The sequence below is a fragment of the Labrus bergylta genome, chromosome 18, assembly GCF_963930695.1.
Source record: "Labrus bergylta chromosome 18, fLabBer1.1, whole genome shotgun sequence".
Taxonomy (NCBI): Eukaryota; Metazoa; Chordata; class Actinopteri; order Labriformes; family Labridae; genus Labrus; species Labrus bergylta.
The window spans coordinates 17842614-17866174 of NC_089212.1; the positions used below are offsets into that span (position 1 = coordinate 17842614).

General features: G+C 40.1%; 3 protein-coding genes across 3 annotated transcripts; all 3 read left to right on the forward strand.

The window, feature by feature from the left end:
* Window positions 1-550: 550 nt before the first annotated feature.
* LOC136183303 (putative uncharacterized protein C6orf183) lies at window positions 551-4378 on the forward strand. Its single transcript, XM_065966654.1, has 8 exons — window positions 551-622; window positions 738-851; window positions 1646-1840; window positions 2031-2124; window positions 3003-3139; window positions 3252-3404; window positions 3912-4013; window positions 4199-4378. Exons 1-8 carry the CDS (start codon window positions 551-553, stop codon window positions 4376-4378), a joined length of 1047 nt encoding a protein of 348 aa, XP_065822726.1.
* A 1682-nt stretch (window positions 4379-6060) lies between these two features.
* On the forward strand, window positions 6061-9391 carry LOC136183304 (uncharacterized). Its single transcript, XM_065966655.1, has 6 exons — window positions 6061-6229; window positions 7585-7902; window positions 8106-8306; window positions 8791-8912; window positions 9015-9243; window positions 9347-9391. The coding sequence occupies exons 1-6, from the start codon at window positions 6101-6103 to the stop codon at window positions 9389-9391; spliced, it is 1044 nt and encodes a 347-aa protein (XP_065822727.1). The 5' UTR covers window positions 6061-6100.
* LOC109978216 (coiled-coil domain-containing protein 162-like) lies at window positions 9016-23469 on the forward strand. Its single transcript, XM_065966125.1, has 30 exons — window positions 9016-9243; window positions 9337-9539; window positions 10106-10258; window positions 10497-10590; window positions 10678-10812; window positions 11629-11750; window positions 11847-11958; window positions 12056-12105; window positions 12220-12375; window positions 13143-13257; window positions 13512-13686; window positions 13993-14131; window positions 14772-14925; window positions 15163-15258; window positions 15492-15656; window positions 15761-15993; window positions 16322-16460; window positions 16553-16673; window positions 16772-16881; window positions 17317-17466; window positions 17592-17639; window positions 18054-18221; window positions 18744-18896; window positions 19182-19316; window positions 19701-19853; window positions 20346-20555; window positions 21257-21377; window positions 21517-21579; window positions 21825-21973; window positions 23058-23469. Exons 2-30 carry the CDS (start codon window positions 9421-9423, stop codon window positions 23109-23111), a joined length of 3792 nt encoding a protein of 1263 aa, XP_065822197.1. The 5' UTR covers window positions 9016-9243; window positions 9337-9420; the 3' UTR covers window positions 23112-23469.
* The last annotated feature ends 92 nt before the right edge of the window (window positions 23470-23561 follow it).

The following is a 23561-nucleotide window of genomic DNA, read 5'->3' on the forward strand; positions in this document are numbered from 1 at the left end:
GTTTTTTGATTATTTTACTTAAAAAAAGCAAAGCAAGGAATCATTGAAATAACAACATGTATTGGCTAATATTATCTACCATGGTTAAGGCTAATAATCATTACCATGGACCATATAGTATTTGCAGGACCCCCAAATGACTTTGTACAGCAATTGGGCATTTTTTGTCTTTAGATTTAATCTTTAGATTTATTATTTTTTCGTAATAAGTTAAGCATTGTCTTGCTTTAAATGCTGTTATGCCAAAACATGTTTCAAATCATTCCTTGCTTTGTTTCAGTTCTGTTCTACCTCCAAAGGATGTTTCCTTCTTCCGAGTGGAGAGGGAACATACTCTAGGAAGAGGACTTCAGGTATGGCTGAAATTAACATTTAAATTGTATGTATGTAACTTTCTGAAGGCTACACAAATATTCTGTTTCTATTTAATTAAAAATAATGTTCCAGCTCTTGGAAAAGATATCTATGGGGTCATTTTCATTTATTAGCACCACTTTCCTCCTGGCTACAGGTGGCTGAAGCGTTACCTGTTCTCTCTTCGGCTGACGTCATGCAGAGAGAGCTGGAGAGTTGCCTGAAATCAGAGTACACTGCTGACAGTCTGCCTCTGCTTCTGCACCAGGTGAGGACTGTGCAAACACTGACGGGAAAAAAGATCATAATGAATAGAATTAACGCAGCAGAAAGAATAAAGAAAGCAAAGAAAGGTCATTTTCTTTTTGTGTATTTGTCCACAGTTCTACACGGAGAGATCATATCACTTGGCTCAGATCAAATATCTGCTCATGCTGAGATGGAAGAGATTCTGCCGCCACACCAGCGTCATTGAGAAGCTTTATCCTCATTACAAGGTGACATCCTGAGCCTCATTCTGGCAAAACATCAAAAGACATAACAACAGGACGTTTTTTTCCCCGGTGACTAATCCGTCTTGCATTTTATTTTCTACAACTCCAGGGGCGTAAAGGAGGAAATATAAAGAGATTAGAAGGAAAATGACCTCAGTGCTAAAGATGAAAAAAAAACGCTTATTTATTCATTTTGTTGAGTTAGAAAGCAAGCTTACAATTATTGCACAGTTTGTTAACATGTTGGTTATTCTCTCGATATTTTTGGTCAACAAAATCTCTGATATCTCATTTTTGATATCTCATCAAAACAAATGAGACTCCCTTTCAAAATCACATTTTACTATCACAAGATAAGAGTATATATACCCACAAGTGGCAAGAAATTATGATTACACCATAATTAAAATATATTTTAACTACTCAATTGTTTTTGCTCTTTGAAAAAGGAATGAATAAGGGACCTGTTGAGAATATTTACTGTATGAGGAGAATAAATTCAGGGCTTTTTCTACATACCTGTACTTTAAAAAGAGTATGTGTACAAACATTAAAAGAGTTGCACAGAACACCTCTGGAACTAAAATGTTTAGGGAGACCTTAATAATCTTAATACTTATTAAAATCCAATAAGGTATATTTTTAACACAGTAAAGGAGTGTATTTCTTTATTTTGCAAAGATCGAGAAAGAGAAAAAAACAAACATGTCAACATTTTTTATAACTTTCTAGTTCCTGAACCCTACTCTCCAGCCGATTCGTCTTCCCCATATCTCACCGTACTTCTTCATCCTCAGGATCAAATGTCGTATCTGACAAGTGAGTACAACGACTCTGTTCAGCGAGCTCGCAGACTGTCTGTGAGCAGAGAGAAGATCCTGACCACCAGAGGAGATACAGCCAACCTTCTCACTCAGGATGATGTGCTCATTCACCTCCGATGGCTCGTCTGCCACCTGCACTCTGTTCAGCCTGTTCACAACTTCCTCAGGGTAAACATTTATAGGCTGTTTCAACGCATCTGTTTGTGATGGTGTTACGTTTAAAAGCTTGATTCCCTTTTAATTGCCATGTATTTCATTATTGCCATCTTTGTATTCTATTCAGATGATGTGCAATACTGTTCATACTTTCAAAGGTATAAGTAAAAGTAAAGTAAGTCTAAAAATCCCTCTTTTACAGGTGCTGCACTATATACCTGCATGTGAAAGAAAAAGTACAGAACTCCGAAGCAAAGGTTTTGAGGAAACTTCACAAAAGACTCAACAATCTGATGGTGAGAGCCTTTAAATGTACATCTGCAGACAAATGTCAGAGGATTTCAATTTAAATAATCAAAGATTATAACAATAAAAACTTCTGTCTGCTGCTTTTAGTATCTGGACTTAAACATTTAACATTTGCCCAGAGGGTAGAGGAGTCATTAAAATGTAGAGAGCCGAGGTGCTGGTAATGGTTATGCCAGCACTATAGCCTGTACTGAGGCTATAGTCCTCGTTGTAGCGGCTGTGGGTTCGAATCCAACCTCGGGCCTTTGCTGCATGTCATGCCACACTCTCTCCCCCCAACATTTCCTATCGCTCTTCAGCTGTCCTATCCAATTAAGGCAAAAATGGCCTAAAAATATCTTTTGAAAAAATGTAGAGAGTCTACAATCAACATATTTGTCTTCTGATTTTATCCAAACAATTATATGGAATTATGTCTTTTAGTTTCAGGCTGGCTGAAATCAGGCTGGACTTGAAATCTTTATCTGATCATAATTCGTGAGGAAAAGTCAGAACTATGTACAAAATAATGTAATTACAAATTGACACTTTAAAACCTACATTTTTAGGGGTACTGGGTAAACTCAAAATCATGTAATATGATCAACAGCTACTTAAAGAAGCTCGTGGGGAGATTTTGCTGTCAGCTCTTGTCTCCAAAGTCAAGATAGCGCCACACAGTTCATGGCCAGAAGTTACATGAACCAGCAAAAATCCATTTCCATTCACAACCCTCTTTTTTATAGATTAGTGATTGCTGTGACTTTAATAGAACAAACAGTAATGTTAAGATGCATCAACACAAGCTACTGTTTTAAAATCCAGACTTGTAAGACAGAAGTAAAACCCGTTTATCACATCTTGACATCAACCGCAGGTGTCTCAGGTCAGGCTGTTCCCGTGCACACTGTTCCCCGGGAGGAGTTTACACCTGAGCTGCAGGCTTTGCTCGATAACTTCCACCTGTCTTATGACACTTGGAAACTCAGGACCACTGCAGACGAGATGGAGTTATTCAGCACGGTAATGTCTCCAACGAAGCACTGATCAGAGTTATGAACAAAACCCAGCAGTATCTATGCCTGTGCGTTTAAATGGCATCAATCACACTGAATGGTTGCATCCGTCTGAGCAGGTATGGAGGGAGTTCAGAGAGATTTTCAGACAACAAGAAGAGATGAAAACGTTCCCGCAGTATGACGGTACGGATTTCAAACAGAGCCAGTGGGGGAGGAAGAGTCCAAGCCAGGCTCTGAAGAAGGACGCCAACTGGACTCCCTTCATACAGGTTAGAGAACATAAACTGAAGGATGAAAAGGGTTTCAGAATAATGTATTTTATTTTGAAGTTCCTGGCAGACAGATGGCTTATAGTTGATCAGAAAGTAACAGAGTTTACCAAAAACAGCTTATAATGTTTTTGTCAGCCCTGTTTCTATGAACTATTCCAGTTCTTGGAAAACAAAAACAGACATTGTACTTCGACTGTTTTTGGCAAGAGTGTAGGACTTCATGGTCTAAAAAGCTCCCTGGGCTAATGCCTTCATCTAATCACCTTGTCAGTGTGTGTTGGAGGGTGAAGACGCCTAGTCATTGTTGGTTACAACAACTCTTTTTTTGTATTTAAAACTTTAGTTTTAAAAGAAGCCAAGTTCTCTATTTGTTTACATCACTTTGTATCCTACCTGTTTTCAAAAAAATGCCTCCTATCTATTTTTTTGTTCCAAGATGTTAAAGCAGAACTTTAGTTTTTGGAGTTGGGAGGACAGTAAATATTGACTTGTTTTGTCCTGCAGGTGAAGCCCAAACAGGATCCGTGGCATCAGAAGCTCATCACCAAACTGAAGGAAAAGAAATGTGTGGATGAGCTGCTGAGGATGCACAGCAGGTTTCTACAGGTAACAGATGTAAATCAATGTCTCCATGTCCTCAAACGTAACAATGTTTGTACACATTAGTTGATAAGAACATACAACATTTTCCTGTGATTTCTAGGATTCAGTCACTTGATGAGTCTGTGTTTAAAATGCCCGTCACAAAGCTTATGGAGTCTATCTTGTGTGTTTTCTGTGTATCTCACCAGGTTTCTGATGTTCTCCATGTGGCTGCAGCTTTAAAAAAACATGCCGCTAATGTCGGCAATGCACAACCTGCTACGACCTCATCAGCCTCGACCTGCAGTAACACAAAGCGACACAAGATCTCTGAGATCTGGACAAGTGTTTACACCGCTGCTGCTTTCACTCAGGCATGTATCATCTAGTTTTCTGCTCACAGAGGCTTGAAAAAAAAAAAGACCTCCCTCTTAGCCTCCCTCTATGTGCCCTGTGTTGGAAGACAATTAATTCAAAGTGACATTTTCTGTGTTTTTGTTAGGAAACAGATGATCAATCGAGCAGATCTGGAGGCAGAGGAGGTCAGGATAAGAAAAGTCGGAAGAGTCAGAGCTCAAGTGCAACAAATAAAGGGTGTGCATGAATATCGCTACATGAATCGTCTTATATGTTCAAAACTGAAACAGTTAAATAAATAAATATTGAAGCAGTTGTAAAGCTTTTGATCACAAATTAAAAGTGCACAACATTATCAGGTTTTTGATCAACCAACATGAAGATATTTTTTCAGCTTTGTATTACTAATATCTATCGAATCTTTTTGTGTTACCCAAACTGTCATTCATACTAAATAAGCATCTGAAGACATAACCCCGGTCTGTGAGAATCTTGTGATCAGGATCTGTCATTACTTTGATTTTTTTATAGACCATTGACTATATAAAATATGGACTCTTCCCTTGTACAAAAAATGAAGCCAAGAAAAAAAAACCCTGTCATGGATTCTGAGATAATGTGCTGGTGATGTCATTTGGAGTCATTTGCAGAAAGCATCAGCGGCTTGAGTAGCGGAAATTACTTCACGTACCTTTCCGCTAACCAAAGTAAACATTTCACTAACAGATAAAACTGCTATGATCCCTCAGGTCGGCACAGCCCGCAGCAGAACAGATTCTTGTGTTCTTTCAAAGCAGACACTCATGTCTGAGAGTTAGTTAGACTGCTGTGTTCCTCGTCTACTGCTGCTAATCCGGACGCCGCAGCGCTGCAGGAGACACATTTTTCAACAGCGCTTTCAACCACGATGTGGCATGCTCTGTTCTTAGCATTAAAATGACAAATTAAAACTAAACCTCTCCTAAAAATGAACACGAAGGCAAAAATTGGCACGACATAAACAAACTAAAATGTGTGAGAAAAGCGTATCTGACGTGTATTTTGATTTTATACTTTAACTCATGTCCCAGCTGTTAACATGGAGGAGGCGGAGCTTATGACATATATTTTTGCTATAGCCAGCCAGGGGCGGGCTCCAAATGTTTTGGCCCTTGTTTCGGGGGGGGGTACAAACATTCCCTGACTTGATTGTGATGGCGTATGGTAAGACTTATTGAATAACTGATGAAGCAAAAAGAGAATTGATTAACACACTTATGGTTTATATGTTACATTTTCCCTTTAGCAAAAAAAGTGACTTTACTGTCTCCGTTTCCTTCCAAGTTTGTTCCTTATTAAACTGATGATACAATCAGGAAAACACTGACGTAACTTTTCATTCTCTGATGTATGACACACAGGAGCACTGTATGAAAGTGAAGTTTCACCTGTCTCTTCTTCCACTTTAAATCACAGCTACTCTCTGGAGGACAGACTGCATCTCCTTGGTCTGGATGATTCTTTAGAGGAAGGAGTCTCACATCCTGTCACAAACACAGGAGCATACTTGTCCCTGGTTTACCTACGGCATCTCAAACTCAGACAGCTCCAGGTGAGGCATGAACATGTAACAACCTTAGTGCTGGCTGATGCTCGCAAAATCAACACAGTAGAATAAATGCTTGAATTCCTTTCCATAGCGTGTCTCTCTTGGTCTGCTAAACTACCTGCGCTCTGTGGAGAGGACTCTGACGTTTGAGCTGGCAGGTCTGCAGATGGAGGAGGGAGAGCTGTGCAGCACAGCAGAGGAGTCAGGCTGGATGAATGCAGCCCGAGGTGGAGGAGGGGAGGCCGAAGGTCTTGGGTCGCTCCAGTTCAGCTACAACAGCCCTGTTGACTTTAAGGTAAGAACGCGTTGGAATATTACGCAGCAATATAACCGATGAGCTCACAACTTTTAGACTAGCAAAATATTGTGTCTGATTCATTTGTTTCTTAATAAAATAATAAAAATACTGAAAACCTGTTTTGTGAATTTAAACATTTATTTAGTATGCATATTTAGTATTCCATATTGTTAGAATATAATTGACTTGATATCATATAATATAATTACACCTTTATTGAAACAGGGAAGCTTCACTGTGGCTTCTCAGATGTGTCAAAATTGCTCAAAAAATTAATTAGATGCAAATGTGACTTTAAAATAATAAATTTTTAATATACATATATTTTAGCTTCCATAATCACTGCTCTTCCTGGTGGTTAGATTAACGGTTGCAACTTGTGACGCTTAGGAGTGTTACAAGTTTGCAAGTTTACAAAGTTGCTTTGATTGGCTAATTGTGTGGCTAACCCTGATTGGTTGTTTGATTCAGACCAGATGATTTAAATAAAACTAAATACAAATCTGTGCTCACAGATTCAGATCAGACACATTTATTTAAAGGAACGCTACAACATAATATTGTCAGTGACGTAATTATCAAAATGTGTTTTTCTAAATAGAATGATAATGAACGTAAGTAGCCTGCTGTAGTTTTAAACATCTCAAGTTCTATGTAGCAAATGTTTGTTGTGATTTTATACCTGGATCTTTATTTTTCAATACATCCCTGAAATTTTTTATTTTATTTATTTCATTTTATTTTATTATTATTATTATTATTATTATTATTTATTTTTATACATATTTTTTAAATTCTTATTTGTGTGCATTAGTCTCTCAATGATAGTCTTTCAATGATTTTATCAATGATTTTATAAACTACTTTTTGTCAACAACTTTTCTGCACTCTTGTTAAGCACTTTCAACTGCAAATTAATTTGTCTGAAAGGTGCTATATAAAGTTTGATTGATTGATTGATTGAATCCAAATGTGTTTTTTTTTCAATGGAAACAACACATACCAAAACTGGTCAATTATATTTTTTATGTTAATCACTCAAGTTAGTTTGTTTTTTTAACAGTTTAAAAAAATAGTTTGATAAACGGAGCATTATTAATTAAGTTTTTAACAATAAATAGATTCAAACTTGAACCTCCTTAACAATAGAAAGTAACTGTTTCCTCCAGAGAATAATGAACTCTGAAATGTGAACATCTCTCCTGACATGTCACATTGTTACATATATATATCCAGTACCGTAGTTCATTATTGTAGTCATCAATGTCTTAATGCCACCATGACCACCAAACATCTGTTAATGATTCTTAATGTTTATATTAAATACAACGTATAACTCCTTCATACTCCAGGTCCGCTGCTCAGAGTTCATGGATTTTGCCGAGGTCGAGAATCTTCATGATTTCTACAGCGCAGAGGAGCGGTTCATCCACACACAGGACCAGAGAGGGTTTTATATCGTATATGACGCGGCTCTGAAGGACCTGCGAGAGCTGGAGAACGAGCTCCTCCTCATTGGCTCACACTTTATCCACAGAGACAGGATGAACAAGCTGGAAAACACAGAGAGAGCTGACATCTTCTCCTGGGCTGGGAGCGACATCGACCGTGTTGCTGTGCTTCTTGACTTGTGGACATGTGAGACAGAGTTTCTGGAGAGCAAAGTAGAGGTAGAGTCGTAGAAATGTCTTCAAGTTTGTTGTATACTCATTTAATTACTTGCTTTGTAGGATGTGTGAGTATTTCTGAGGCATATTTTTATTTGATCTTTCCTTTATATCTCTCACTTGCAGTTTGTATTTGTTGATAAAGTCTTGTTTGATGAACAAGACATTTAACTTTTCATCTCATTAGTGTTTGCTTGGATCTTTAGCTCTTGAACTGTTACTACGAGGCGTACCAGCACACAGCAGGGAGTGAAGAGAGGTTTGCGGTGGCTCGTGTCATCACTGACATCATGCACAGTAGACCACATCTGGACCTGAAGCAGGACTACTTTGTTCAGGTCTACAGAGCAGAGATCGACTGCCTGCAGAGCCACCAGCAGCTGATCAGAAACATTCTGGACCATCAGGTAAATAATCTGTGAGGATTTCATTCACTGTGCAGATCACAGCGGTATACAGTATTTCTGCTGTTTAAGTTAAAGATGCAATATATAGTTGATCAACCGAAATATAATGAGGATCAGTTTCGCTCAGTTGTTTCAATCATTTTCCAAAACAAACTGAGCAAAAGATTTATCACTTCCAAGCTCTGCATTATTCACTATTATTTATGTATTTGGTCATATATAAAAGATCATTTAATTTGTTTATGTTAAAAAAATGTTGATCTAAGAAAACAAGTGATTTGAAGACTTTTCTCTTGGCTTCACTTTAACATTAAATCGAAAAAAAAAAAAAAAATCAGAAGATCATTTAATCTTGTCAGTAACTCGTCGTTTCATTACTTTAAAAATAACTATTTGTAAAGACTATTTGTGTTTATGTCATTTACACTTTATGTAATTCTGTGCGTAGGTTGCATTGTGAAGATCGTGTTATTTGTCTCATCAGATTGATAAACAGCGGCAGTACCTCCAACGCATCTGGAGAGATGACCACAAAGGCTCTTTTAATGATTATGGTCTTCTACCAAACTTCACCCCGAAACATCAGGTCTCACTCGGAGGCAGCAGGCGAGTTTATCGCACTTTAAGTCTTAAGTTTTTATCCTGCAAAAGTGCATTAGTTTGTGGTCTTGCAGCTCTATAATTACCTACATGTGTGTGTATTTTCAGACCTGCACTGTTGAACGTGTTCCTGCTTGAGCTTCATCCGTCTCTCGGCCTTGCCTCTGCGGTCTATCACGGTTTGGTTCGGGCTCACTCTGAGCTCTGTCATCTGCATCGAGCAACAAGCAGCACTCATAAACTCCGCCTGCGACAGAAGCTGCTGCGGCAGGCTCTGCAGAGCTGGAGAGACCTGCCTCCACCTGGAGCCTCCTACAGTGCTCAGATACAGAAGAATGTGGGTTTTCTTCTCTTAAGAATCTCTGAAAATCAATTTACGTAGAATAAAAAACAAAAAAAATGTGGCCAACTCGTTTTTGTCCACTCTCAGTTGTTTTCAGATGTGTTTTTCGAGGACCCCTTCCTGCTCCAGAATGTGGGGCTGACTTTAGTGAGATCTGCAGAGGAGAGAGAGATGATGCAGGGTCAAGAGAAACAGGCGTACGCTGTGGAAACTTTCTCCAAGCTGTTGGAGCTCGTCACAGTCCGCCATCGTCTGCTGGAGTCGGCCTCAGAGACGGCAAACCTGGCACAGTTAAGATAACACTCACAGCTTGAGGACATGTGCTCTTGATAAGACTGGACTGATTGATTTGAGTACATGTATAGTTCAATCTTTGCTTAAATTAAACTGAGACAGTAGAAGAGAACACCTTGTAGGGGCTTGAAAATAATCCTCATACATACAATCCAAGGCTTTGGTCAAAATTAGATTTGAACATTTTAAATAAAATCATAACAACACAATTGATGCATTGTTTATAAAAAGGTCTTTTGGCTAGATAATTGGAAATAAATACAGTTTATTATAATATTTGACTGCAATGTATCACTTGTTGTGTGGGTCCTGGGGGGGCTCAGCTTTTCTTATACAGTTAGGAGTTGGAAAAAAAGGTTTGGAACCACTCTTCTATGGCAATGACAGAATTGGACCTCCTGTAATTTAAACACAGTTAATGTTTAAAGTAAATCACTTTTCAGTCTTCCCTGAGCGCAATACTGTGTGCAGCATGTTAAAATATCACGTTTTCCTATTTTGTTTTGCATATGTATTAAACTCAGCATCATATCAGACTGTAACATTTTCTCATTATTCTCAGGTTGTACAGAAACGTGGCTTCAGAGCTCGGCTTCGATGAATTCCACCTTTACCTCAGGCCGCTGCAGTTTGAGGTCGCTGAGCAGAAACTCAAAACAGAGCAGAGTCCAGTTTTCATCACAGCCATACTGGAGGATGACAGCTGTGTGGACAGGTTCATAACTATTCTGTTCTGTTGCCATTATCAAAATCTTTTATAAATATTATACTTCAGTCCGTTTGTAGTTCTAGTATCGTGAAGAGGATTTGTTTCAGAGGCAAACAGTAATTACTGTACATGTTTCCCCTCTTAGCTTCTGCCTTTCTGTACTCTATTAAAACTGATTTTCTACCAAAGCAGTCTGTTTGAAGTCTGCCTTGAAAGGGGTTTTAAAGTGCTCTCTCTGCTGCAGGTTCATCCCGTCGCACCTGCGTCTGAGCATCCAGGAACTGGACGAGAACCAGATCGGGAGGTTCAGCTTCAGCTCCGAGGAGTCAGTCACTCATGTGCGTCTAAATAAAATAAAGAAATGAATAACTTGAATTGTAAACCATCCTTTGAATCACTGAATAGACTCTTTTGTCTCTCTTCAGCTTCTGAACAGACACAGTTTAGAAAACCTGCAGGTGACTCTGGCCTGTCAGGTCACACAGAAGAACGCTCTGATGAGTGCAGTGAAGCTGGTTTGTCTTTGTCACTGGGCAGAAAGTGAAACGTCTCCAGCTGAGGTTTGTGTGGTTGGTTAAATGTAACCCGGTACACTTCTTTGCTACATTCATCTGACATCTGTAGTTACTGATCAAGATCAGTTTGATCTTATGAGAACATGACACAGTTCTTAAACTTGTCTCAATAGCAATTACATTTTTAAAAGATTATTACTTTTATTTCCATGCGGCTCTTTTTGTTGTGTTCTCTCTCTATTAAAGCTGTTTCTAGTTTGGGCCCCTTGTCACATTTAGATAAGTGGTTTGCAGTTCCACCAATGAAACCTTTACACTCAGTATTCAGAGACAAAGACAAAGCAAAGATTAGAAAAAACAAACAGTTTTCATTCTCCTCTTTTCTCTGAAATAATTGTACGACTGCACAGGTTCAGCTTCTGACCCTGAGAGAGGTAAGGAACCACAGACCAATTCTTAGTCTCGTTGTATCCCGTCATTTGTTGCAATTGAGGCTCTCAATTCAATTTAATTCAACCCACAACAAGCTACCAAATAATGATCACATATTTTTTATGTACATTTTGTATTCCTGTTGATGTTTTTTAATGTGGACCCAGGAAGAATAGCTAAGCTCTAACGTACAGCTTATGGGGATCCTGACAAATCAATGAATACACAAATATTGCATAAAACATCACCCACAATAATGCAGAACAAGGACTTACTCTTTTAGTTTGAAATGGTAATGGAGAATGTTCACATGAATTCAAAGAAACTTTTACTAAAGTATTGGATCACAATTCTTCTTTAACCAATGGTTTTGTTTCCTTCACATAAATGAACTGCTCTTAACGCGTTCTTTTTTTCATTTGATTTCAGAGTGAAAGAGTTGATGTTCTTTCTGATAAAAATGTGAAATTTGACTCCAAACCTGGAAGCAACATGAAGAACTCCTCACCCTCTAAAGGCTCGGGCAGAAGTCCGGCCACATTGAAAAAGAGGTACTTACATTTTCCCACTTAGAGAACAAAAGAATAAGATCTTTCTGTACTGTTTGTTCCTACTCTTCAATAAACATAATCTTGTGGTTTCTTCAGGCTGATGGAAGCCTTTGTGTCCATCCAGCTGGAAAAATGTGGTCTGCGTGACGAGATGCTGAACTCATTTATGGAGAAGAAACGAGCCATGGGGGGTCTCATAAAAACTCCTGTGAGTTGAACACGTTGGTGGATTTTCAGGCGGCTGAGCAGAGCGATGAATGTGATTGGCTGTCCATGAAGTAAGATGTATTCTTCCTTCATTGCAGGAGGAAGCTGCAAAGATCAAACGGAGGCTCATAATCGACTTCCTCAATAAGTATGTCCAGGAGTTTGTGTTTCTTTCTTTTTAAAAACAACAAACAATATTTTATACTTACTCTGGATAAGATCACTTTTAAACTTAACCCTGTGTTGGCCGGTTTCTTTGCAGATTCAGCAAACAGATATCTCAGTATTGTGTGAGAGCACAGATTGTTGCATATTACTCCAGTCTGAGCTCAATTTTAGAGGAAGTCCCGTCTGTTCGTCAGTCCCACTTCATGATTGGGCAAGCAAGCGATCCCGGAGACCCTTGCTCTGATCCTAGGTACGTCCAGTTTGAATTTGAAGAAATTATAAAAGTGCAAAAAAAAAAAAAAGTATTATTAAATGAACATTGCATTAGTCTTGTTTGTGCACTGACTCCAAACAACAACACACAGCCTTACAAAGGACGTCAAAAGCAGGCAGTGGGGGACAGTCTCGACTGGATCTGAATGCAGAGGGACCTTTGCTTTGTTTTCTTGTACAGTTTTATCAAAAATTTGGGAAACGGAAAGGGCACTCTGGATATTTTGTTGAAACATGGGGGCATCATGTGTTCCCCCGACTAAGCATCAAATAGTTAAAGTTCAAGTTTTATCATCGACACAGGGTCAAAGTGAATGAAAGTGTTTAACACTCTACATCTGTTGGCAGAAAAATATTAAACTGAAAAGAAATAATGAAAATGCAATAGGCTGACTAAAATATGACATTGTTTGCACGAGTTAAAAAAGAGGATTGAAGTATCACACAGTGGTGAATTCTTCAGTTCCGATACAGAAGTACAACTTAAAGAGAGCAGGTAAACAGTTATACATTGCAGAATAAATAGCTTGGTGACTTGAGAAGCCCTGAGGGCGTGTTGGTGTTACCTGCACCTGAGTGAGGTTGTAGGTGCAGCTTCACTTCTGTGTCACCTGCCACAGACTGAGAGCTTGGCTGGGCCGTCTGAGGACCCTGCGAAAAATGTTGATCTAGTATACAAGCGACGCAAAAACCAGATCGTAAAATGAGATGCATGGTACAGCGTTCATCCTTTCTCTCAAACAGGACCTCTCGGTGTCAGCAGCAGCTCTTGTCTGCAGACGGCAAAACTCTCCAAAACTTGTGGTTTGTCCCTCACTTCTCTGAAGTCCTGCACATGTTCAAAACACTTCATGTATCGGTAAGAGCCCTAAACACCTCGTTTGAATATAGCAGTCAACACATGATACATTTAGCTGCTTTCACTGTCATGTTTCCTCAAAGACTATAAATCCTTTTGGCTGAGCATTTTCAGTATTTTATAACTTTTATGGAACAACAACAACATGTGTTGGTTTTATTCATTTTCACATAATTATTAGAGTTGAAACTTCTGGATTTTCTTTTTCGTGTGTGGTTTAATACATCACTCCTATATTGTTCTTATTCCAACAGGCCTGTGCTGCAGCTCTCCATCACACGCTGCAGATAGCGTCAGCTCTTCATGACATCATGTATTACCTGGTTAGTTTCTCCAGGCTGGGAAACATAGATGAGTCGTTCAGCTGCAGGAGAGGAGAGGAAGCAGCGGGCTCTCTTTCAGCTGACTGGGGAGGAGCTGAAGGCATTGGTATTAAGAATGTTGTAATGATGCATTGCACTTTCCTAAATGTTTTCTCTTTAACGTTACCTAACTTAACCAGAGTAACTTACCCAATGCTTCTTCTAATCATCTGCACGGAGCTGAACTGTATAAATGCTTTAACCTTGACCTGCTGCAGGCTCAGTTTAATCTTGTTTTAAAGTTGTAAAGTTCACACAACACTGACCTGGCTACATTCAGTGTCTAATGAAGGACTGATATAAATCCAGTATGTTGAGAGTCAGTCCCAGTAATCCCAGAATGTGTGTGCCATCCTCTGTGGTTTCTGTACAGGAGCAGAGCTGCAGGAGCTCCAGCATCAGGTCAGCTGTCTGTCTGATCCCAGCAGTCCGCAGTCTGTCAGCCGTGTGCTGCAGCTGCGCAGGAACGTCCTCCTGCTGCAGTTTGATACGGCTGTGAGACACCTCATCAGGTCAGTGTGGAGCGGTGTCTTTCATTTTTTATTTTTTAAGTTGTGGACATGAGGCTATCCAGCGCCCCATGTCTTCAGTTTTAATGGACAGTTTGTCCATCAAGTGAATCTGAGGAGTAAAAACACTTCTTATGTAGACAAGTCCATCTGTCTGTTGTTGCCATTTTGAAAATAAAACAATAACACTAATAACTTTATAGAGAACCATTTTAAAACAACATCCACAATGTGCTTTCCATAAAACATACAAACAATAATTAACAAGAACGTTAGTTATATGTAATAAGTTAGTTATATGTGATTTAGAAAAGTACAGCTGAAATCACATCAGCGGAGATAAAAACTTTTTTTATTTCTGTGGTGCCTTTGTCCTTTTATGAATTCTACTGTCTCCAGAGGACATCAAAAATTCAGTTTGGTCTTTGTACAAGTCCTACTAAGCAGTGTTATTGGACAGTTTAAATGCTACATTTAAAGTAATTACCTTTTAAGACCATTAAGTCCAACATCCAACCAGCTGGGGACTTGTGTGTCATTTAACCTCTGCACTATCAACACATAAAAAATTGTACCGCACGACACAAAACATAATAAAATGTATCTTGTACCTTTCTTTGTGCGATGTTTCCTTCGTTTTCAGGGAGATATTCCTCTCCTCTGGCAACGTTGCTTCTTATCAGAGTGTTAGCGACAACATGGTGACTGCCCTCTCTCTGCTGAGCAACAGCATCCAGTCCCACCTGATCAGTCTCACGCTGCCTGTCCCCCCTCCTCTACAGACCCCAGGCTGTCAGGTGGGTTTAATGAACTTCTGAATGTTCTCATTTGTGCTCCCACTTCTCTTCATCGCTTTGTCTTCTTCCTCCTGATTGTCCTCTGAATTTCCACCCTGCGTCTCATCAATGTTTTCTGCCAACTTATCAGCCTCAATGTGGGTTTTTGTGATGTCAGGGAGAAAGCTATGCTCTCACATCTGTTTTGGTAAGAATTAGATTTTTGTATATTTTATGCGTGTTGTCGTCCCCCTGCAGGCACAGAAGATGTATCCCTGGAGAAGTTTCCTGGCCTGTCATGGATTGTTCCCTCTGCGTGTTTGTGACGTTCCTCCCATCGAATACTGCATGCAGGTTGAACAAATAGTCTATTTTTCTGTTCATGATGTCAGCTAAGGGGGGTCTAATTTGATCAATATATGTCCATGAACATATTGTATGTTGACATTTTAACTTTGATTCCCTGGGCTGGGGAACCTGCAAGTGTCTTTATAACTTCAAATTACTCTCAACATCACCTGAATTGTTTAATGTCAACAAATAAAGAACAATTGTAGATAAAACACGTGATGTTTGTTTATCTGCAGCTGTGTCTGAGCGGTCTGAGTGATCGCAGCAGACTGCAGGCCAACGCAGCGATCCTTGGTGTGTCTTTGCTCCTGGAGGACGTCCTGAACAGCGGACAAGAGGCAGAGCCTGTTCGTCTCCATGGCAACAAGGAAGACCTTCTGCACAATGGAAAACAAGAAGAAGTAAAGTCCTGTTTTTAAGCGGTTATTGCAAAGGATTATCTGTACTAACAGGGATGACTCCTTTATTATGTCTGCAAGACTTAGTTTGGTCTGTGTTGTAGGAGGATAAACTCTGCACAGAAACTGAAGAAGAAGAAGAAGAAGAAGAAGAAAAGGCTTCTGTGTCGGAGTCCCCTCCTCTTCTGCAGGGTCCGATCCGGGTCCAGTCCGTGTTGAGAGGTTTCCTCCTGCTGATGAAGCAGCTGCAGGTGTTTAAGGAGAGCTGGGCTCGGACACATCTGGGTGTTCAAGTGTTCACAATGCCCAGTTTGTATCAACAGTTTGTTAAACTCTACAGGTACAAGATACATCAGAGAGCCAAGTATAAGTGTGCTTAGCTATTGTTGATCTATATATCAGCTAGAGAGTGTTATCAAAGAAACAAATACTACTTTGTCATAATGTTGTACTGCTAATAATGATGTCCTGATTTCATCTGTTTCGTTTTTTAAAAGGTTTTTGTTTCCTTCTTTCCTTCATGATAAAAAAGTTCAAAGTCAAAACGTTTAATTCTACATTATAAAGTGAGGGACAAAGAGAAGATCATGGAATATGATGACAAACTCCATACAAGTGTTATTAGCGTCACAGTTTAATCCCATATTCAAACTGGCTGTACTTTACAGAGCAGAAATCTTTTACCCCAGTATGAGAGCTCTGGCTCGACACATGGGGAAAGAGCAGGACTACGAGGTGTTACTTTCTGGCAGCCAGTCGCTCCTGCCTCCACCTGGAGCTTCAGAGGTAGATGTGAAAACCTGGCAGGTACAGTACACCTACTTACTGCATAACTTACTACCTTGTGTGTTTGCAACAAGACATCATTACAAATTTCACGCTCCCTGTCTGTTATTCAGCTCCACAAGCTGCTGGAGAGCACTGAGTGTGACATGATCCGAGCGGTGCAGAGGAGGATCAGCAGAGAGACGACTCTGGTGATTTCAGAGAGAACTCGACACGACACAAGACTCCCCACAGGTACACACACACAAAAAAAAAAAATAATACACATTTCACTGTGAATTTATCCTGAACAGAAACTTGCATCATACTAACAATTCTCTGTGTGCGGTCAGATCTTTGGAGGACTTCCTCTGTGACGTACAGTTTCTCTTCTGAGCGTCCGCAGATGGTGGAAACGTTTATACAGCAGCTCATGGAGGGAGCGGAAGAAGCTGAGGGAAAGGTGACCTGCTGCACAATAACTGAATTTAGTATCCTTATTATTGTTGAAATACATGGAAAAAAAATGTTTCTTATAATAGATATATATGGTCATTGAAGAAATACGTAATGTCTTCAATTCTACAATTCACTTAGCAGACGCTTTTATCCAAAGCGACAGACATTAGAGAGTAAGTACAACACAAGGAAGAATCTATGAAGAAGGAAACAATGTCAGCATGACAAAGCTGCTGTCGATGGTTATATGATCAGTGATGTATGACGTCAGTCTGCAGTTAATCTGCTTCAGTTGTTTTTCTGTGAGTAATTCATTGAAATAAACACATTATTTATGTGAATACACACCATCATGGACAACCAGCCCTGGAGATTGCAGTACATATTATTCTAGATTAATATGCAGAGTAATAAAACTCCAGATTGTCTCCTGTTCCAGCTGCGTGTCTCTCAGGATCGCCTCCAGCAGAGTCTCACTCAGCTCAGCTGCTCTGTGATGGAGCGAGAGCGTCGCAGCTTCCTGCTTCACTCACAGTTTTATGAACAGATCCTCCGGCGGGAGACTCAGCTGCTGTATCACACAGAACAGGTACCCCATCATTTGATGCAGGCTGTTATTGGCAACAAGTTCATGGATCTATGGCTTACAGAATCATAACATTACTATAGTGTTCTTTAATGTGCTGTATGATTTATTTGTATTTTTAACCTCAGGATTTAAAGCATCTTCAGACCTCTCAGACCAGCAGTTCTCAAAAAGAGGTAACTCCTGAAATTACACCTCACTCTGTGGGTCACAAAAGACCAGTAGGAAAAATGTATTTGAATAAGTGATGCAAAATAAGAATTCTGTTTCTGATGCTGAATAAATCTTAATTTTAAGATTTTACTCTCTCAGTGGTTTTGTGCAGAGCTGATATGTGGGTGGCTTCATGACGCCAGACGAGAGGTCTCCAGGCTGCAGACACATAGCTGCAGACTTGAGACCTCTTGTCTCATGCCATCCTGTCTCATGCTCTCTCGTCTCATGCCCTTTCTCTTCCAGGGGCTCTGGACGTGAGGGCATGAGACGAGAGGCTCCAGGCTGCAGACATACACAAAGTTGAAGCCATACCTTACTTCTTTGTGCATGAATGACCTCAGTAAACATTCCTGTGCCGTGTTGCTGCTCTACAGGTGTCTGATGAGTGTCGTGGGCTGATGTTGGAGGTCTCGGCACTGCAGGCTCAGGTCGCTCACCTGGAGGAGCGGAAAAGAGCTCAAGAGGAGAGACTCAGTCTGAAATTCAGAGAACGATACGAACCTCTGGTGCGACATCTCTGCTCCACCTGCATCCAGCTACAGGCGAGAACATTTAAACTATATGTTGAAGCATTTTATCCAAATGATGGGTGAAGGTGCATCATCACAAATTTTTGATATTTGAATCAAGGCATTTTTATTTATTTTCAACATTTTTCTCAAATTCTCTAAATGTAATCTTCAAATTTAGAGGATTATGTGTCTCTGACTGGTTGACTGGCCTCTGGAGTCACAGTGAAAAAAACGTGATATATTTATATACAGAAGCTCCATCAAGTGAGGTTGCCATTTTCTCCAAGCTATTCACTTGAGGTTTTTTGTTTTAATAATTCAGTGTCCAAGGTACAAATGATTTGCCTCTTATTTACTGAGTCATTACAGCCCTCTATCTGTCCTCTGTGGCTGGGCTAATTGTTTTTATTGTAATGTCTGTTGATCTGTTGAGGTTGTAGATCTTCCTGCTTAGGGACCAGAGATGTAAACTAGCTTTATGCTAACTCTGGCCCAGTTGTATTTGTTCTTGGTCCCTGTCAAATAACTTCTCAACTCAACTTTGTATCTCAGGGCAGACTTGATGAGCAGCGGCTGCAGGTGAAGCTGGATGTGAGCGAGATGGTGAGCAGAATAAGAGGCGAGGGAGTGGACCGAATGATCAAGCTGAAGAAAAAGTACGGCTGCACCAAAGACAACGATGGACTCAAGCTCACAAAGTCACAGGTACAGAATCAGAGATCTGGATTTACAAACCAAAAGACATTTATTATAGAGTAGCTCATCAGTTTTTTCATGAAAAACAGCTTTTTTGCAACTTATTACTTATGATAAAAATAACAGGATGACCCACTTACATCTTCAGGTTTAGACTGCAAGTGTTTCCTCTTCTATCAGTGGCATTTGGTGGTTAATAACCAAGTCTTCTGTTTTACAACAAACAAAACACACTCTTTGTATTGCTGTACATCGACTTTAAAACCTACCTGCGTGTCTCACCTTGGTTGTTAGAAAGAAGAAGTGGATGAGTTGCAGCAGGAGAACAGGCGGCTGAGCGTCCTGATCTGTAAACTGAAGACGTTGAGCCGCTGGAGGAAGCTGGTCGACCAGGAGAAACTTCACCAACAGCTGCTTCAAGCTCAGCAGGTTAGCTGCACAATAATTAACACTCAGATACTAATTCATTAATAAACTGACCTGACCAAAGCAAAGGGGGAAAAAAGGGTTCAAACAAAGAGAACTAAAGGAAAAGACAGCTTGAGTCATTTCTCACAGTTTCTTTTTTCAGAGTCAAAAAGGTGTAATAATTTAAAGCCATTCAGCTCTACATGCTTGATGAAAACACAGCTTATACATATTTTTAAAATAAGATAAGATAAACCTATATTCATCCCACAACGGAGAAATTGAAAATGTTACAACAGCAGAGAGCAGGATAGCCAGACAAGAGCTCACAGTGCACAATCAAATCAAAAAAATGAATAAATAAATGAAAATAGTTGAGGAGACTGGATCTTGTGTTACGTGTAGAGGGAGATCACCAGTTGCTGCGAGGCGCTCAGAGTGAAGATGACTGCAGAGGAGGAGGTGGTTCTCCTGCAGGAGGAGCTGGAGGCAGCGAGGAGAGAGCTGAGCCGCAGTCAGACCGAGTGCAGCCGCACCAAGAACCTGCTGGATAGGAAGGTAATTAAAGATGATCGACACGTCACTGCTACACAAAGATCAACATCGTCTTTACATTTCTGAGGAAGCATCTACTTTGTTTACAAACTCAGCATACGTTCACGTTTTGTACAAATCTTGCATAATGGAAGAATACCTTGAACGTTTAATCTGTACATGATTGTTTATTGCTTACCACAGTGTTTCCTACAACTGAATCATAGGAGTTGCTTAAAAAGATTTTAAAGATACCTTTTCTTTCTTTTGCCTTGTCATGTAAATATAAAAACTATAAACATTTAAGGGTTATTCCAGGTGGTTTAGGCTTTATTGGGAATTATTGGTGAATATGTCATGTGTAACAACTTTTAGATAATACAACTTTCCTCCAATAAACTTAGATTCATATGGAACTCCATGTATGCAATGACATCTTACATTTTCATGTTAAGCGCTGAGAGGCTAAGAAACTGTGAAGCAGGTTTGATCTCTTTAATCCCTGTTGGTACACAGACAGAGGAGCTGCGTGTGGCCCAGCATCAGTCTGCTCAGGACGCCCGCGGCCGGCAGGAGCTGGACAGTTATCGTGTGCAGAGTCTGGAACAAATGAAAGCTGACGTGGAGGACAGAGAGAGACAGCTCAGAGCGCTCAGCGAGCAGCTGGACCGAGGCAGCAGGATGAACCAGATACACAGACAACGCAGTGCCAAAGAGATCCAACAGGTGTGTGAATGATCCCCATCTGAGTAAAGTGTGCGAGTGTGTTTGTGAGAGAGAGAGAGAGAGAGAGAGAGAGAGAGAGAGAGAGTGTGTGTAATTTAAGGCGAAAGTGTTGAATATGTTGAAGTTTTTGTCTTCTGTAAACCACAAACCTTGACCATGAACTCTTTATTCCATGAGTCAAACAAAGTTTTCAGTCTTGTGGAGATTTTTTTTTTTTTTTCACAGAATCTCAAAAGTAGTAAACGGTTATTTTCTCTCAAGTTCTCAGTTATCTCCATGTAGAGACTTTAGCAGGAAGGATTTTTAAACATGACTTTTATTTTCACTTCACTTAGTCATACGGTTTAAACTGATATTAAAACTTTTTTTGAAACTTTATTTGACAATAATGGGTGAAATATACAATTTTAAATGATTTCAAATGTGTAGTTTTTTTTTGGATGGGATCGGCCGCTCCCCCAGTGGATCCTGACCCCCACTTTTGGGAACCACTTTGCTGTACAAGAAGTCAGTGGATCACCAAAGACATGAAATTCATCCTGAGGAGAACATGTCTGCACACAGTAACAAAGCTGTTAAAAATGGCTGGACTGAAAGAGTGGGCGAATCATCTTACCAATACAGCGATCCAAAAAGATATTTAAAAAGCTCAACTTTAATGTCAAACAACGACTTCATGTTTTTCTGCTGTGTTGATATAGGTGAGGGGGAAGCTGCAACAGGAGCGCAGCTTCAAACAAGAAGCCTTTCAACAGGTGGACAGACTGCAGAACCAGGTGAACGACATGGGAGCAGCTCTCAGTAGAAGCACCTCCAGCACAGGTACAAATGGACAGAATACACAGGCTGATGCAGCATCCATGTGTCTCTCCCAGTTTCTCCTGATAACTTAGTTTCACAAGAGTTTTCTCCATTTGCTGCAAAGATTTGTTTTGACGCTTCTCTCCTGATTCTGTCACAGGGCAGAGCAGGACTTATTACACGCTGTCGGTCAGCAGATTGAGTGCTACGAGTCCCTCAGCAGGTACTGAAGCTACACCACAGTCACACCTTCATCTGAGAGCAGTGAAGTGATAATCTGCTCACAAATCAAACGCCTGACTTTTATTTCGAGCTGCTCATGCGGTTCAGAAGTTAAATTAAAGCCATCATGTTTTCCAGAAACTCATAGCTTTTTGTGATGACATTTTTAAATTCCATTACAGATTATAGCTTCACCTCGCTGGGTGGAGAAGTAAAACTCGGGTTTCTGTTCTATTTCTATCTGAGGTTTACACCGGGCCGCTCAGCAGTCCGCTCTGCAGCTTGGCAGCCTCACAGACGACGCCACACTTCAGGACTTGGCTGCAGAGCAACGACAGCAGAGAGCAGAAACAGCCGGGAGCCGCTCACACACAAGAATCGAGCGACCTAAAGCTGTGAGTTAGCTGCAGAAACACAGAGGAGTAGTTTAAAAAGTTCAACCAAAGTTTAAACTCTGTGGAAGTGCCCAAAATATAAGACCTATTTTTATTTATTTTTACAAGTAGAGCTGCACGATCTAGTGGTTTACAAAACAAGACGGTGTACTGTACTGTCTGAGAATGCTTTCAAATCAGAATATTGTGATTAGAATTACGTTGTGCTTTCCTAGGTGAAGCTTCTTTGAGTTGGGTATTGCTAGCAGAGAGAGTTTTTCAGTTGTCATAAGACTAAAATTTTGGGACGCCGGTGGCTTGGTGGTTGGTTCATGTGCCATATTTATGGAAGCTAGAGTGCTCGAAGTGGGCGGCGAGGGTTTGGATCAGACCTGTGGCTCCTTTTCTGCATGAGGTTCCCCACATTTCCCACTCTATCCACTGCCCTGATAAAGCCACAAAATGCCCCAAAGTAAATGTTGGCACACATAAGTTTAAGAGTGGGAACTGACATGCAGGAAAGGAGCCAACAGGGCAGATTTCAAACCGCGCTGCTCTCTCTCTTTTTAAGGACTGCAGCCTCTCTACATGGGGCACGAGAACTATCCACTATGTCATCAGCGCACCTAAATTCATTTCTGAATCTTGAATGAAAATCTCACTATGAAATAGTGTAAAATCACATCACAGGATCTTTGTCAGCAGGTGGCGCTCTGCTGTTATTTACTTATTTAACTCAACTTTGGGTTGAAATAATTCCTTCCTTAAAATAAATAATACAGTATAAATGACTGCATTTTAGCAACAACTGAGAATATAGAATTAACATTCCTTTTTGGTTGGACTTTTGAGTAAACTTTTGATCCCAAGGTCAGGGAATTTTAAAGGTGAACACATCACTACTGCTCATCAAAATGAGTTTGTGTGAGACACCAACAAAAGTCTCTGAAACACTGAATTGACATGAAACATTGGAAAAGTCGTAAATGTTTTTTGTTTGCTATCTGTCTGTCTACATAACCATCAAGTTAAACAGTAACATTGCTGTTACAGTCTGTTATAAAAACACAATCAGTGGTCACTTCAGCCTTTGTTCTTCTTCCAGGGTCCGACTCGGCTGCGTGTCCGGACTGCTGAGACGTCCTTACCAGACCTTTGAGATCTACCCCGGGGGATTTTTTCTAAACCTTGTTAAACAAGTTAGCTGCTGTTTGACATGCAGGGCGCTCTGGCTTTTCTGTGCTAGCAGCTGAATGTTAACTGATCCCAAGATTTACTGCTTTGGCAGTTATTTTCACACATGCACTCCTGGAATTGTTGTTTTTTTTGTATGTCTTGAGTTTCTTATTCACACATGACCCTCACAGCGTTAAGGTTTCCCCGTCGGACAGAAAGAGGGGGTGTCCCAGGAGGCAAGACATTAAGTTAAAAAAACAATCTTTTAAAGGCACTGCAAAAATCCAAGATGGCGACGAAGAAAAAGCGTGAAAGATCAAAGTGTTAAAAAATCCGTTCACACATGCAGGCCGGCTCAAAACTTTGGGGACATTTTCTGAAGTTTTGTACATGTGTGAAAACACTGTATGTGAGCAGTCATGTTTATGCAATC